The sequence below is a fragment of the Mizuhopecten yessoensis genome, unplaced genomic scaffold, assembly GCF_002113885.1.
Source record: "Mizuhopecten yessoensis strain PY_sf001 unplaced genomic scaffold, ASM211388v2 scaffold7669, whole genome shotgun sequence".
NCBI lineage: Eukaryota > Metazoa > Mollusca > Bivalvia > Pectinida > Pectinidae > Mizuhopecten > Mizuhopecten yessoensis.
Window position 1 is genome coordinate 1,107,081 of NW_018407163.1, and position 17,857 is coordinate 1,124,937.

Below are 17,857 nucleotides of genomic sequence, written 5' to 3' on the forward strand. Positions count from 1 at the left end.
GCATGCGCAGACGCATAAATCCAAGGAAACAAACAACATGGAGGTTGGCACTTGGAAATTGGCTACTCTTCACATGATTTCCATGCCATAAATGCCTCAGAGGTAAAATACAAGAATATGCCTACGTGTTTCAAATAAATTGTTAAATTACATGTTATATGATATATTTTAAAGGAAAAGAAAACATCGACTTCCTATCATCTTCGCTATATAGTTTCCTGTCAAGCAGGAGTATGTTATTGATAAATGATTACAAGATACAAGAAACTTTATTTAACGTCACATATATCAAACAGAGAAACATTAGCGCTGTAGCGATATTTTTGAGACAAACATGATAAAAGCAAACAGAAAACAACAAATCAAGCTATACACTATCACAGAAAGCTAGCACATAATCAGCGAGTAAAACATACAATAACATAGCAGCACATAAATAGATACGACAGGCACTAAATTTAAAGTTCTATACTAAAAAATGATGTAAAGTGTTAATGGTGAAACACTTGCATATCACACGGGTGTTGCTATATAATAGGAGGGTTAAAACACTTCAAATGTAATGAACATGTATACATGCTAATATAGCAAAAGAGTAAAAATTGACATAATGTACACTAATATAGTGTAAATTAACATAGAACGACAAGGTCTAGTAAGTAAAAGAAATTGACCTATAATGATGATTAGAAGAGAGGGCTAGAAACTATGCTGCCAGTTATTGGTATATAAAAGCGCCATGCAAAGCAGAAGTTAAGCTAAATAGGTAGGTAAATAAATAATAGATAAATAAAGCAGGTAACATGGAACATAATGAGTGATATCTTCCATGATCTTTTGTTGACGTTACATACAATTTTTGCGACTTGGATATCCCTTTGTGTTAGTCCCAGGATTAGATCGATTTTCCCCTCAGGTTGGGAGTGTGGATAAACCTGTCAATTAGGAGAGAAAGAAACATCTTTCCATATGAGAAAGAGTGGGTACATTAAAAGGATATCTTGTCGAATGGGTAAAAGTGTGCGTAAACCTGTCCAGGGTGAGAAGTTGTCATTAAACACAAGGCTTGAGATATCCTCCCCCACTAATTTCCTGTACACAAGGGGCTGTATGATACATGCATTTTCTAGCCCTTTTTAACCCTTCATAGATCTATGCCTTACTTAAAGGGCTTAAGTACACTTTTTATGTGACATTTATGCATTATCCAACTGATTTTAGTGCATGGGTGAAGGTGAAGATCTAATATAGTGCAAATGTTTGTTTAAAATGTAACATCTTCTTTTGTCAAACACAACTATCTGCTTTCATAGAAAATGATTAGATGATGGAGATCTTTTACCCCTTAGCTCATCAACTTAAATTGGGAAGACATAGTTACATTTTTTTCTATTCCAGGAAAGAAGATAAAAGAAATCTATCACAATGCCAATTTCAAAAATTCCAATCGCCCACAAGTTTGGGATCATCTCCCATAGCCAGCGCCTGGAGCTTCAGGAGAGGCTCCTCAAACAAACATATCTCCAGAGTGTACAGAGCCAGAAGCTTATTGTACAGACAAGGTAAAAACTGGTGATAGTTTTATATAGCTTAATTTCAATATTTAGGCTTTGCTCCTGTTCATTGATGCTTTGAAGAAAGAGTGTTGCACAAAACATTTGAGATTACATTACCTAGAACTTTTTATACAGCATACTGTATACTGGGAAAGCTTTGCCTAGTTGAATATTCGCCTTTCATTAGTAAAACCTATATTCACCCGGTGTAAATTTCACTCTTCACATGTTATTATTGTTGTTACTATATGAATATATATATGCTATGCTGTTTACTGATATACTTGCTGGCATGATTAATTTGCCCACAATGTAGTGAGCGAAAAAGGCAAAAGTTAAACTGTGGCAAACATGTTATGGTATTCAGTAGTTCGTCCATTATATGTAGTGCTCTATAAAATCACAAGCTGAATAATGAATACTGAATTACAAAATGATATAAATAGTAAGAAAATTAGGTTTTAATTGTATTACTTTTGCACAGGTATTCTGTATAGCGAAATTACAACCCACAGTTATTTTTATATGAAAATAAAGATATCTTTACAGATTTATACAAAGTGCAAACATTATAATTAGATACATTGCATAATCAGAAAAAAAATAAGTCGTCCCTAAAATTTGAAAACAAAATTGGTTAGCGTACATTGTATTTGAATACAATTTACCTAATGAACTTTGTCCTCACAAAGAATCACTTGTCTAACTGAAGCATTTCCATAATAAACAACTTAACCTACACACTGTATTACTTTCAATTATATTTGCTGTCTTAGTAAATGTTCTTCATTTTTAAGTGTTCTGGCATTTTGTTATGGCAAATACAGTATAATAGAATATTTGAGCTTCAGTTGGTAAATCAAGTTGATGTGAACAATACAATGTAATAAAGTATTTCTTTAGCAGCATTCAAGCTAGGTCGAGAGAATGCTAATACATTAAAAGTCAGCTGATGTATTAGTAAGCTAGCATATGATAGGTGCTTAATGCAGTATTCGTCGCTTTGTCTTGATATTAAACTAAAAATATTTTGGTTTCCTTTTTTCCTGTTCAGTCAGATAATCTAAAACTGTTGCTTTTCATTTTTTTCCTAACTAGTCGAAATCCACTGGAAGTGACAGAGGACTTCATTAAACAATACAATGATGTTAAAGGACACGAAGAAAAGCAACAGTTAGAGACAACTGTTCAGAAGATGCTAGAGAGGTCAAAGGTCAGTTATTCTAACCTGAGAGCATGATGCATACATTTTTACATGAAACTTTATTGTGATGAAACCTTTCTTGCATTTTTTACTCAATAATTCAGTGGATTCACTTGTGTTTAAATTAGAAATAAAACACACAATGTCATGAGAATTTATAAACTTTTCATGTGTCTTAATCACACTGTATTTACTGACATGTACATTTGTACCATATTCCTATACATCTAAGATAGCTTTTAATGTACATTTTGTGTATCCATGTTTCCACAGAGGAGAGCAGGACTACGGGACAAAGGGAATGGAGCACATGTCAATCTACCGATGGCATGGACAGAATTGGCTCAACTGGCACAGTGTAAAGGCAAGATTCAAGATGGTGAGTAAACATTTCCTCCATAAATCAGTACTCAAATAATTCAGTTACTAGTAATTTTGAATATGGCATTTTTTTTATAGGATATTTGTATTCACTTATCATGTATTACATGTAAATAATTAGAAAGAAAAGGGATTTCAGATGATATATTTTAAACTTAAAGGGAAAAAAGGAAACTTTTTAGCACCATGTGATTTAGCAAACATAAAAGAAAATGATATTTTTGTGTCAATCAATATATAGCTTTAAAGTGATCTACTGAAATGTCCCAATCTGCCTTTTTTTTTATCCTTTTCAACAGGTTCATCACTTGCTAGAAAAAATATTGAAAATATGATATATATTTTCTCTTCAATTTTCTATGCAGGTTCATGATTGTTTCGATGACCTGATATAATACATATACATATTGTTTTCTTACAGAGTGTTTGGATGTGCTGATTATCTCCCTTGACCAGTCCCCACTGGAGAAGTACCATATCCCCGCCCTGTTCTTCCTGGCTGAGACAATGTTGTACTGGCTGAGGACAGACTCTGTGCACCAACCTTACCTCAGAACAGGGGAGATCAAACTTCTCAAGGTCATTTACACATCCTTCCTCCATCATTACTTTTTGTGTTAATCTTATTTATTTGATATGATTTGTTAAGAACAATACCTGGTATATATAATTATTCAAAGTGTTAACACCTAGTTTGTGTAGTATGTGCCAAAGATATAGATTGACAGTTAAATATTTGATTGCAAAATCCTAGTTTACTAAAATTGAATCACTGACTAACAGATTTATTTTGAAAAACAAATGCCCTTTTCCATAATCTAATCAACTGTGTCTTCTTTTTGAGATACAAGTCATGTGATCTTGTCTTTGTTCGAATATTTTGACCATTAAACCCTCTACCTATAGATGGGTGAGCTGACCTTCACCAGGCTGTTTTACCATCACATGGCTGGTCAGCTTCAGGGACAGAATGAATTCAAGAGTCGACTGTTCACCTACCTGGATGGTATGTTATCTGAAAACCAGGTTTTGTTATAGCTTCCTTGTTAGACATTGATTCATAGGGAGATATATTTGTTATATTTAGATATAAGAAATGTACATCAGGTTTTTGTTTTGAAGATCCTTGTTCTTTTGAAGCGTAGATAAAAAGGACCTCACATTAAAAGCATACAGAAGAATTTAAGTTGTATTTTATACACAACAAAAACGATGAAACAACAGTTTACCTGTTTATTACAATTCAAGATATTTAAATGAGGCAGATAGCAAGATAAAAAGAAAATATAAACTTATACTTTGACGTATCAGGGGCTACTCACTCAACACTATAAGCTATCTATATACAATATGTGTTATTTGTTTGTCTAACTTTGTGTGTAACAGGTTTAGGAGAGTGTCAGGAAGCGTACAACCCCTATCCCAATGCACTTCTGTGCTTGAGATTCATCATTACTGTGGGGAAGATCATCATGGCTGATGCCCAGATGGAACCAGGAGATATCAAAGAGGGCGACTTCTTCTCAAAGCCGCGCACTCCACTCAGTAGACCAAGTCGGGTACGCTTTCTTAGATGTTTCCTGGACTCAAAAGTATCTAATATGTGAAATGTCTTGAATGAGAAAAAAATGTCTTTCCTTTGAAAAAAATGCAACATGATTTTTTTTATTAATGTTGTTAGAAAGATACTTGTGAAAAAATATGGACTTTAAAATTCCGCTGTGATTGGCATGGAATAAATATGTCAACTGACCTGAGTAATTTTTAAAGAGCATGTCATAAGGGTATTGTAGATTTTATCCTGTTATCTTATGTTTTGTGTTAACAAAAACTATTACATACATATCTTTGGAAGTTCATTTTAAATGTCGCCTATTGGAATTATTCAGATATAAAATATATTAGTTTCTGGAATAAGCGCTAAAGCAATCTGACTAGATTTTTACCTCTTACTGTCTACAGCCTATGAGTCGGGACCAGTCCTATGTGGGCAATGGGAGTACAAAAGCTGACACAAGAGACAACACCAGCTTCTCTGCCCACAGTGGGGCCATCAGTAGCAGTGTCCACGACCTCAGCCCCACCCTGTGGCACGCTCTGGACGTATGGCGTTGTACCAACCACTTAGGGGGAGGGCTGGGGGAGGCGCTCAGAGCACTTGCTCACTGTGGTATGGGGCTTTCCAACGAAAACTGGTCAGTAACAGTTAACTTTAAGTAATATATCGTACCTGCTTAATAAATACTTGTGAACCATGATTATAAATCAGGTATCTTTCTGATCTTTGTACAGAGGGAAAAACCCAACTATCTGTCTACTGTAAACTCTTATGTAACAAATCGGTGTACAGAGGGAAAAACCCAACTAACTGTCTATGGTAGACTCTTATCTAACAAATCTGTGTACAGAGGGAAAAACCCAACTAGCTGTCTAATGTAGACTCTTATGTAACAAATCTGTGTACAGAGGGAAAAACCCAACTAGCTCTCTAATGTAGACTCTTATGTAACAAATCTGTGTACAGAGGGAAAAACCCAACTAACTGTCTATGGTAGACTCTTATCTTACTAATCTGTGTACAGAGGGAAAAACCCAACTAGCTGTCTAATGTAGACTCTTATGTAACAAATCTGTGTACAGAGGGAAAAACCCATCTAGTTGTCTACTGTATACTCTTATCTAACAAATCTGTGTACAGAGGGAAAAACCCATTTAGTTGTCTACTGTATACTCTTATCTAACAAATCTGTGTACAGAGGGAAAAACCCAACTAGCTCTCTAATGTAGACTCTTATGTAACAAATCTGTGTACAGAGGGAAAAACCCATCTAGTTGTCTACTGTATACTCTTATCTAACAAATCTGTGTACACAGGGAAAAACCCATTTAGTTGTCTACTGTATACTCTTATCTAACAAATCTGTGTACAGAGGGAAAAACCCAACTATCTGTCTACTGTAAACTCTTATGTAACAAATCGGTGTACAGAGGGAAAAACCCAACTAACTGTCTATTGTAGACTCTTTATGTTACAAATCTGTGTAGAGAGGGAAAAACACAACTAACTGTCTATTGTAGACTCTTATCTTACTAATCGGTGTACAGAGGGAAAAACCCAACTAACTGTCTATGGTAGACTCTTATCTAACAAATCTGTGTACAGAGGGAAAAACCCAACTATCTGTCTACTGTAAACTCTTATGTAACAAATCGGTGTACAGAGGGAAAAACCCAACTAACTGTCTATTGTAGACTCTTATCTAACAAATCTGTGTACAGAGGGAAAAACCCAACTAGCTGTCTAATGTAGACTCTTATGTAACAAATCTGTGTACAGAGGGAAAAACCCAACTAACTGTCTATGGTAGACTCTTATCTAACAAATCTGTGTACAGAGGGAAAAACCCAACTAAATGTCTATTGTAGACTCTTATCTAACAAATCTGTGTACAGAGGGAAAAACCCATCTAGTTGTCTACTGTATACTCTTATCTAACAAATCTGTGTACAGAGGGAAAAACCCAACTAACTGTCTATTGTAGACTCTTATCTAACAAATCTTGTGTACAACTGACTAAAATTAACAAAACCTGTCAACAGTGGACACATGTACAAATGTAAAATTTAACCTGCCCACATGAACACTTATGTTACATAAAACCTGTCTGCTGTTAACACGATAATTGTAGCATAAACCTGTCTACAAAGGACACTTATATAACATTTAACATGTCAACAATAGACACTAAAATCCTTGATACAATAAAACCTGTCTACAAAAATCTATTTTGCATATGTAGCATAAAACCGTCTACAATGGACACTAATATAACAGGTTCTGTCGACAATGGACGCTAATATAACAGGTTCTGTCTACAATGGACACTAATATCACAGGTTCTGTCGACAATGGACACTAATATAACAGGGTCTGTCGACAATGGACACTAATATGACAGGGTCTGTCTACAATGGACACTAATATAACAGGTTCTGTCTACAATAGACACTAATATAACAGGTTCTGTCTACAATGGACTCTAATATGACAGGTTCTGTCGACAATGGACACTAATATGACAGGTTCTGTCTACAATGGACACTAATATGACAGGTTCTGTCTACAATGGACACTAATATAACAGGTTCTGTGGCCAATGGACACTTATATAACAGGTTCTGTCGACAATGGACACTAATATGCCAGGTTCTGTCGACAATGGACACTAATATGACAGGGTCTGTCTACAATGGACACTAATATAACAGGTTCTGTCGCCAATGGACACTTATATAACAGGTTCTGTCGACAATGGACACTAATATATCAGTTTCTGTCTACAATGGACTCTAATATGACAGGTTCTGTCGACAATGGACACTAATATAACAGGATCTGTTGACAATGGACACTAATATGACAGGTTCTGTCGACAATGGACACTTATATAACAGGTTCTGCCGACAATGGACACTAATATAACAGGTTCTGTTGACAATGGACACCAATATAACAGGTTCTGTCGACAATGGACACTAATATGCCAGGTTCTGTCGACAATGGACACTAATATGACAGGCTCTGTCGACAATGGACACTAATATGACAGGGTCTGTCGACAATGGACACTAATATAACAGGTTCTGTCGACAATGGACGCTAATATAACAGGTTCTGTCTACAATGGACACTAAGATGACAGGTTCTGTCGACAATGGACACTAATATGACAGGCTCTGTCGCCAATCGACACTAATATAACAGGTTCTGTCGCCAATGGACACTTATATAACAGGTTCTGTCGACAATGGACACTAATATGATAGGTTCTGTCGACAATTGACACTAATATAGCAAAAACTTTTTTACCACTTCAAGCCTATATAAAGCGTTCTTATAGTGTAAGACCTGTCTACAGAGAACTCTAATGTTTTTGCTTATGTGTATACAAGCCTGCCAGTATTGTTTTTCATATTACCAGATCTAGACATGTCCATTTTGAATCCCTACTTTGTTCGCTTTTCACCGGAATATTTCTGTACATCACTCGTATACAGGTTCTGTCGACAATGGACACTAATATAACAGGGTCTGTCGACAATGGACACTAATATGACAGGGTCTGTCTACAATGGACACTAATATGACAGGTTCGGTCGCCAATGGACACTAATATGACAGGTTCTGTCGACAATAGACACTAATATGACAGGTTCTGTCGCCAATGGACACTAATATAACAGGTTCTGTCGACAATGGACACTAATATATCAGTTTCTGTCTACAATGGACTCTAATATGACAGGTTCTGTCGACAATGGACACTAATATGCCAGGTTCTGTCGACAATGGACACTAATATGACAGGCTCTGTCGACAATGGACACTAATATGACAGGGTCTGTCTACAATGGACACTAATATAACAGGTTCTGTGGCCAATGGACACTTATATAACAGGTTCTGTCGACAATGGACACTAATATGCCAGGTTCTGTCGACAATGGACACTAATATGACAGGGTCTGTCTACAATGGACACTAATATAACAGGTTCTGTGGCCAATGGACACTTATATAACAGGTTCTGTCGACAATGGACACTAATATAAGAGGTTCTGTCGACAATGGACACTAATATGACAGGTGCTGTCGACAATGGACACTAATATAACAGGTTCTGTTGACAATGGACACTAATATAACAGGTTCTGTCTACAATGGACCCTAATATGACAGGTTCTGTCGACAATGGACACTAATATAACAGGGTCTGTCGACAATGGACACTAATATGACAGGGTCTGTCGACAATGGACACTAATATGACAGGGTCTGTCGACAATGGACACTAATATAACAGGTTCTGACTACAATGGACACTAATATGACAGGTTCTGTCGACAATGGACACTAATATGACAGGCTCTGTCGACAATGGACACTAATATGACAGGGTCTGTCGACAATGGACACTAATATGACAGGTTCTGGCGACAATGGACACTAATATGACAGGTTCTGTCGACAATTGACACTAATATAGCAAAAACTTTTTTACCACTTCAAACCTATATAAACCGTTCTTATAGTGTAAGACCTGTCTACAGAGAACTCTATTGTTTTTGCTTTTGTGTATACAAACCTGCCAGTATTGTTTTTCATATTACCAGATCTAGACATGTCCATCTTGTATCCCTTCTGTCGACAATGGACACTAATATGACAGGTTCTGGCGACAATGGACACTAATATGACAGGTTCTGTCGCCAATGGACACTAATATAACAGATTCTGTCGACAATGGACACTAATATGACAGGTTCTGTCGACAATTGACACTAATATAGCAAAAACTTTTTTACCACTTCAAACCTATATAAAGCGTTCTTATAGTGTAAGACCTGTCTACAGAGAACTCTAATGTTTTTGCTTATGTGTATACAAACCTGCCAGTATTGTTTTTCATATTACCAGATCTAGACATGTCCATTTTGAATCCCTACTTTGTTCGCTTTTCACCGGAATATTTCTGTACATCACTCGTATATTTTTTTATCAACTTCTTTTTTAGGTGATTAACCGGTATGCTAGTAGTTTTATACCAATGGTACTGTACTGTCATTTAAAATTCTTTAATTCAATTGCATGTACAGTTGATTACAGTGTAAATGAGTTTATTTAACATGTAAACAGTATATTGAACTGTTGAATATGATTCTGTCTCATAGGATAGACACAATGATAGCTCTGAAAATATTGGCTGAGGCAGCAAAGACAGACATAGCAGCCATGCAGACGTTACACAGTCTGGCCCGCGGCAACAAGCCAAGGATCAGAGGGGGTACGCCTCAGGACAGCTCCGGGACAGATGGATCAGGTAACTTAATAGTCATTCTCATTTATATTAGAATACATTTCAGAGAGAATGATGCAGTAAAAGCTTCAGTATGTAGGCAGTGTACATGTTCAAATGTTTACAATTAGATTGAACACAGAATCATTAGTTGATTTAAAGCTGTTTTGATTCTAATAACATGAAGGTCTGACCTTTTTGTGTTTAATCCAATTTCAATAGATAATAATTTTATTTCTGCTCAGTGTTTCAAATTTACAGTATTAACCTAATTAATTAATGGCTGCAGTCATCATCAAACACGTGTCTATGCTTGAGACTGATTCATCCTGCATCATACATTGTAGCTTTATCAGTGTGAAATTTTCTCCATGAAATTCATCCGCTTATTACAGCTGCTTTAAACTCATTGCCCTCATGAATACATCAGCATCATTTCCTCACTTTTTAAATACATTTGTAGATACGTTTTGTAAGGATTGATGCTATGACACTAATACTATGTGTGATGTTTTGTTGATCAGCTGATGACCAGGATGGTACAGACATTAATCAAATAAGTGTTAACACACCTCTTCACTGCACTGTTATACACACTGTCACTGTATCTATCTGTGTTGGAGAGACATCTACTAGAATGGTGGCAATCACTTTATGTTTACTCAGACATTTCTGTCACCCTGATATGACTTATTTAATATATGGACTATTTTGATATTAAATGTTACTGATGCTTTTTAGAAATTAATTGGGTGTCTTAATGATCAAACAACAAATTTTGAAGTTTTTTGTTCTAGAAAATGTGTATGCTTTAGCTATACACTTTATACTAACAAAAAGTTTCTGCACTATTTGTAATTTAATGGGAGTTACTTTATTCAAGATTTCCTAAATTAAATGCCAGTGTTTCCATGTTTGAAAATGTAATTTATGGAATCATGAAGTATCCACCCAAATTATTAAGACTGATACACTGCTTGCTAAAACACCTTTCTTATGAATGACTCCAAAATATGTTAAGTCCTGCCATTGTTGTACTTTCATTTTACTAATAGTTTGTATGTCATTAGTGTTTTTTTCCTGGTTTTGCATGTCTTCACCTTTTTCCTGGTTTTATATCATGTTTCTTCACACCCCTAGTATAATAATTCTCTAAATTGGTTAGTAGAATTTCTTAAGATCAGCAGACCAGTGTAAGTACATTGTTTCCCATGGAACATAACATATATGTATCAGCAATGTTTATATACATTTATATATATGTATTTTCCTTGAGGTGCCTGGTATATTAAGCTACATGATTGTATAAGTAATGTATTCTCTGCCTTTCTGTATTTAGCTGCATGGGAGCCATACAAAGGTACACAGCATTATATGAAACAAACAAACTACTGGTATACAATGTATATATATTTATACACTGGGAAAGATACTAACTGTTGGTTCCTGAAGTACATACAGTAACATGTTCTATACAGTAGCATCAGATTGTTTTAAAACTATTCATCATCTTTCATGTTTTTAATCATGCTTAAACTCACCAGATTTGAGTGTTACTTCACATGTCAAACTAATCGTATAGAAGATAATATTCTGATAACAAAATCTTAACATGGCAAATTGATTAACATTCACAAATCACTTTAGGCGTGAAACTGTATGTAGTCTTAACAAAGAAACCTGTACAATACTCACATTAGTGATATAGTAATACGTGTACATCTTGTAGCATGAGTACTGGAAGTTCATTTGAATGAGTTTAGAGTAATTTCCTCTTTTTCTTTTATAATATAAATATCTATAGTACCCAGATTTGAATTTCTGTTAGACATTTAGAAAATTAGAAAAATATTTTGACAGCGGTATGCTTTTGTTGCAGACTTGCACTTAGTTTGACATCTAGGTGTTTCTTAAATATATAATAGCACCAATTTCTGGCATTGTTTACCATTTATTTTCCAATATTATGAATAATTATTTCACTTTGTTTAACCTGATTATTGAGTAGAAGCTGTTTTTTCTGTTGCATTAGATGTTCATAACATTTAACTACTAAAACACATGTAAATGTAGCTGAGCTTTTATGCCAATATGTATAAAATACATTTTCTGTTCCTATAAATATCAAAAGAAAGCAAAAACAGTCTGATTTGATCAGGTAACATATGTTCATATACTTCTGTCTGTCCACAGATGTGTACAGTGTTTCCAGTGACGGAGATGAATCTCACCACGGTGATATCGACGACAGCTACCTTAGTTCTAAACCAACCCTTAGCGATATTTATGAGCGAAGCGATGAGGACCGCGACTCAAGGTTAACCAACAAACAAACTCCTGACCAGAGAGATGCTAAACTGAGCCGAGAAAACCTCGAGAGATTTGATAACAAACTTAAATCTGCCTTAAAGGAGAACACAGTTACTTCACCTGGAAAGGGTCCTCAAAGAGAAGTGTCGTTCGCTGACAGTAATGGGAATGGAAAGAAAAAGGAAAAGAAATATTCACGGGAATCAGACCACATGATAGACCCACACACCAGACAGTCGAAGCAGAGTGATCAGACTGGGTTAAGGGTGGAGCTGGGATCAGATGCTAGCGGGCGGGACTCACAGGCTAGCTCTGTACCCACCTATACAAACTTACCAGTACGTTGTTTGTATATAGTCTAACCATATCATTAATTTATGTTTGATAGAACTAGATTTAAATACTTTTAACTTTTTATTACAGAGTAAGAATTGAACAAATTTTGTTCAAAATGAAGATATCTAAGTAAATTGAAATTGTCCATAAAACTTTTCTGTACAGCTGGGCTCTGGTGCTCTGGTTATGACAGTTACTAATGTTCTACAAAGCCAATCAAAGTTATACAAAGTGTTGTTTCCTTTGTCCAGATGTCTAATACTCCAGGTCTGAATGGCTGGCACTGGGAGGTAGCCATCACCTACACAGACATCCTGGCTGATATCTGTCTGTACGGAGCCAACGCCAACATCCAGAAACTGGCTCTGATTGGGAACAACAAGGATGTGAGTAGCCCGATACGACAGCACACCCGCAATGTACCACTCAAAAGTACCGGCCTGCTGGACCTCGCTTTCTTCCATGCTACAAACGAAGTCAGGGATGGTGGTGAGAGTTTGTTCCAAATATGTTGATGATATTGTGTATTTATATTTCATGGAAATAAGATTCCAATAATGTACAGTGCATTCTGTCTAAATCAGTTGTCCCTGGGAACACATTATTTGACCAGTTGGCAGACAGTTCAGATTATAGAGGATCAGCTCTTTTGACATTGCTCTTGTCCGAACCAAATAATGGGTCAGGTTAAGAGTATGAAAACCTGAATTGAACAAAATATGGTTTAGACAGAGTGTATAGCATATACAAGAACCTATTGCATGTTGATGTGCTGTGTCAGTACCACCAGGAGGTCACAAATCATAGTAATTTTTTTTACCGATATATGACATACTGGTAGTTGAAGGCAACACATACAGACAACACTGCTGTTTAATGATCAATGTTGAATCATCATTGTTTTGTAGTAAGTGATCATATATCTGTGTTTACTAGTCAGTGTCCAATCAACATTGATCTCAATCTTTATTTAGGAAAAGATAGTGCATCTATCATTTATTTGATTTTTTAAAATTATAATTAGACTGCCAATGGGTTACAAAATTTAGGGATCTCAATTTATACGGAATGCATAATTATTCTGCTGCAGTTAATAAATTTCCTCAGATCCAGAAAATATTCATCCAATTTAGGTGTGATAAAAAAAAAACATTCTCAGTGATTAATTGTTTATTTAGAGCATTTGGCTTGGCATTATACGGTCACATTCAATTCATGAGATAATCTCAGTGATTCTATGTCATTTTCCTACCAGATGAAAATAATATGAAGGTATACTTTTTTATGATGGATTAAGAATACCAGTACTTTGAATTTGTTCAGACATATTGTGTCAGTAGCTGAATTGTATAATATCTAAACATTCACATTTAATTGAAAAAACAAATTAACAAATAGAATATATTTTTATATATTTAATAACATGATCAAATCCAATAGCAAGTATAGTACAGAAAATGTTTGACACTAATGTTTTGGTATACAGCACTAGTCTAAGTATACAGCAGGGGATACAGCGAATACATAGTGTAGAGTTCAAAGTCATTTTCAATCTCTTGAAAACATGACGTGAAATCTGCATACAGATGTTTTATCATAGTCAATATCACTGTTTCAGAAAGACACTGTCAGATAAGACAAGTCAGTATTGTTTCAGAAAGTCACCATCAGATAGGACAAGTCATTATTCAAGTTCACACTAAAAGTCCTATAGAACTACATTACCAAGTCCTCAAGCTAGAACACCCAAGTCCTCAAGCTAGATCACCAAGTCCTCAAGCTAGAACACCAAGTCCTCAAGCTAGATCACCAAGTCCTCAAGCTAGATCACCAAGTCCACATGCTAGATCACCAAGTCCTCAAGCTAGATCACCAAGTCCTCAAGCTAGATCACCAAGTCCTCAAGCTAGATCACCAAGTCATCAAGCTAGATTACCAAGTCCTCAAGCTAGATCACCAAGTCCTCAAGCTAGATCACCAAGTCCTCAAGCTAGATCACCAAGTCCTCAAGCTAGATAGATCAACAAGTCCTCAAGCTAGATCAACAAGTCCTGGAGCTAGATCAACAAGTCCTCCAGCTAGATCAACAAGTCCTCAAGCTAGATCACCAAGCTCTCAAGCTAGATTACCAAGTCCTCAAGCTAGATCAACAAGACCTGGAGCTAGATAAACAAGCCCTCAAGCTAGATCAACAAGTCCTCAAGCTAGTTCACCAAGTCCTCAAGCTAGATTACCAAGTCCTGGAGCTAGATCAACAAGTCCTCCAGCTAGATCAACAAGTCCTCAAGCTAGATTACCACGTCCTCAAGCTAGATCAACAAGTCCTCAAGCTAGTTCACCAAGTCCTCAAGCTAGATTACCAAGTCCTCAAGCTAGATAAACAAGACCTGGAGCTAGATCAACAAGTCCTCAAGCTAGATAGATCAACAAGTCCTGGAGCTAGATCACCAAGTCCTCAAGCTAGATAGATCACCAAGTCCTGGAGCTAGATCAACAAGTCCTCCAGCTAGATCAACAAGTCCTCAAGCTAGATCACCAAGTCCTGGAGCTAGATTACCAAGTCCTGGAGCTAGATCACCAAGTCCTCAAGCTAGATCATCAAGTCCTCAAGCTAGATTACCAAGTCCTCTAGCTAGATTAACAAGTCCTCAAGCTAGATTAACAAGTTCTCAAGCTAGATTACCAAGTCCTCAAGCTAGATTAACAAGTCCTCAAGCTAGATTACCAAGTCCTCAAGCTAGATTACCAAGTCCTCAAGCTAGATCATCAAGTCCTCAAGCTAGATCACCAAGTCCTCAAGCTAGATCACCAAGTCCTCAAGCTAGATTACCAAGTCCTGGAGCTAGATCAACAAGTCCTCAAACTATATCACCAGGTCCTAGAACAGACAGAGTAAGCTAAGGTCAGCGTGGTAGCTAGATCATCCTCCTCGATCTGCTGATGGACGTGGTCAGGCTGTGGAGGGAGGGGCAAGGCGCTGCTGTCTATAGCAAAGGTATCAAGGATCAGGTTAGATAACTCACGGATCTGGTTCCACTTAATGACACGGTACTGATGGAAGGCCTGTCTCACACCCTCCACTACAGACTTCCTACTGAGGAGGTGTAGTCTGAGACCTTGGTGGCCCTCTACATGGGCAGAAAATATCTTAGCAGTAAGGGTGCTGAGCTTGCTGTCTGGAAATAAAAACAATAAACATCTTAGAATTTTGTAATCGATATTCCACACATATGTGTATATAAAATGATGTATCTTGCTTTGGATAGAAGAGATAAAGTGTACGAAATATGTTTGCTTGTTGTGAAGACCTCTTTTTACTTGATTTTAAAGACAAGACCCATGATTGACCATTTTATTAGATTACATTATTTATAAGGTACCAAGTCTAGTAATTACCTACCTATGAGCTGGATTTGTGTGAATGCCTTATCATGGGCAATTAGAAGTGTCTGCAGTTCTAGGGCCAGGCCAGCAATTTCCTTGTGGTCCATGATCACTATAAGTCAGGTGCTTGGAGTTTGGAATAGGTAGTTTCTTCGTTTGGATATCAGAGGGATTGTAATAGCCACAGTAAATCCCCTTGGTTTTATCATGGTTTTATTTTAATTTGAGTAACTTTGAGCAACTCTGAACTCCTCCATATCTGTGTCTCTGAGGACATTTACATTCGGAGGGGTAGATCAAAGGGTCCTAATTAAATTGTTATTATTAATATCTGAGAGCACAAAGGAGAAGCCACTTGACCAATTATAAGTTAATCCCTTTGGTATTGTTAAAAGATATCAGTAGAACAAATAGCTGTCTGAGAGGAATTATTAGTGAAGCCTTACTAGTCCCAGGTGTGTTTATCCAAGCATTCATTACCTACCTGTGAAATCCACACCTTTCTTTTGTTTTTATAGGTTTAGGTGTAATTACATGCAATTATACACACGTAATTTTTTCTCATTAAAAGTGTGTTTAAAAAATTAGGAAAGAAAAAACATACTTTATTAAACGATTATATTGATTGCTTGATTTTTTAAATACATATCATGCATGTTTTATCAGTTTACAAAAAGATTTTCAATTTTTTGTGAAGAAATGAGAAAAAAATGTCTCATTAAATTTCTATATTGACTTTACTGAAAGATTAATTCATTGCATATTTAGTCACAATACCAATGGGATTTTTATGTTGATTTTTATATTTTAGTATTTTACAGTGAGGTAAACATGATTCATTTAAAGTTTGCTTATATTAAAAGGATAAGTATGTTGATGATTAAATTTAATAATTGATTTGATAAAATAAATATAAAAGACCATAAAAACAGCATTTTCAATTACCACTGTGTAAACTAAGGACAAGAACATGTAGTGGTCATCTTTGAAGAAATAGAGGATATTTTATGGTGTCGTCAGTAATAACAAAGATATTTCACGAGAGTGGCTAATATTTTTTGATATTTTATACGAGTGCGCCACACGGGTGTAAAATATCAAAATATTAGCCATACGAGTGAAATATATTTGTTATTACGAAAGACACCATTAAATTTTCTATTTTTTACATTTTTTAAGCATCAAACATGAAAAAAGGTAATGCATTAAAAAGGGCGGGAATCAGGAGTGTAATAATTAGCGCCATATCCTAATGACGTCACACTTGACAACAAGGCTGTGCGCCATTTTGAATGGGATACTCAACGCAATTCCGACGTTTGTTGCTGTTTTCTGGTATTATTGCTTATAAAAATGTTATAAATTGTATATTTATGTAAATACTTAAGTGTGTGTACCAAACATTTACCATACCAACACTTATTCTACCGTCGCTTCATTTGCATCTGATCAAAAAAACGTTGCCTTTGAATGCAGCGAATAGAAGATACCGTTATGATTGGTCAATATCAAAAGATGTTATTTTCACACTGTGAAAATATCACTTTTGATATTTGTCACAGTGTGACAGATATCAGTTTTATCAAGTTGATAGATTACAATATTTCACTTGCAAAAATGTAATAAATAAGTTTAATTGGAAATTCATGAAATAATTACATGTAATATTATTCACTTTGCTTGATAAAGTATTACTTTAATGTTGCATGATATGTTTTTCATATTTGGGAAATAAATCAAATTTGAATGATATATAAAAATTGAATATTTTTATGTTGCTGTATAAAATAATTTGTATGCCAACGCCATAAAATGGGGGGGGGGGGGGG

At 35.8% G+C, this 17,857-nt stretch overlaps 2 protein-coding genes across 3 annotated transcripts in view; one reads left to right on the top strand and one right to left on the bottom strand.

Annotated features, from left to right (window-relative positions):
• Positions 1 to 12: 12 nt before the first annotated feature.
• LOC110454092 (transmembrane protein 232-like) overlaps positions 13 to 17,857 on the top strand; it is a 23,374-nt gene continuing 5,529 nt past the window's right edge. The window contains exons 1-12 of one of the 2 annotated variants that reach the window (XM_021503441.1): positions 13 to 102; positions 1,399 to 1,562; positions 2,655 to 2,769; positions 3,034 to 3,139; positions 3,563 to 3,720; positions 4,048 to 4,147; positions 4,528 to 4,700; positions 5,104 to 5,336; positions 9,874 to 10,022; positions 10,523 to 10,537; positions 12,192 to 12,646; positions 12,896 to 13,133. In XM_021503441.1, the coding sequence (XP_021359116.1) occupies positions 1,426 to 1,562; positions 2,655 to 2,769; positions 3,034 to 3,139; positions 3,563 to 3,720; positions 4,048 to 4,147; positions 4,528 to 4,700; positions 5,104 to 5,336; positions 9,874 to 10,022; positions 10,523 to 10,537; positions 12,192 to 12,646; positions 12,896 to 13,133 (1,879 nt within the window). In that variant the 5' untranslated portion in view covers positions 13 to 102; positions 1,399 to 1,425. The remainder of the gene's footprint in view (positions 103 to 1,398; positions 1,563 to 2,654; positions 2,770 to 3,033; positions 3,140 to 3,562; positions 3,721 to 4,047; positions 4,148 to 4,527; positions 4,701 to 5,103; positions 5,337 to 9,873; positions 10,023 to 10,522; positions 10,538 to 12,191; positions 12,647 to 12,895; positions 13,134 to 17,857) is intronic. The other variant, XM_021503442.1, reaches the window with a different exon arrangement.
• Positions 15,042 to 16,475, bottom strand: LOC110454094. The gene is made up of 2 exons (XM_021503443.1): positions 16,045 to 16,475; positions 15,042 to 15,820 (listed from the first exon to the last, which is right to left on the bottom strand). The coding sequence occupies exons 1-2, from the start codon at positions 16,133 to 16,135 to the stop codon at positions 15,513 to 15,515; spliced, it is 399 nt and encodes a 132-aa protein (XP_021359118.1). The 5' UTR covers positions 16,136 to 16,475; the 3' UTR covers positions 15,042 to 15,512.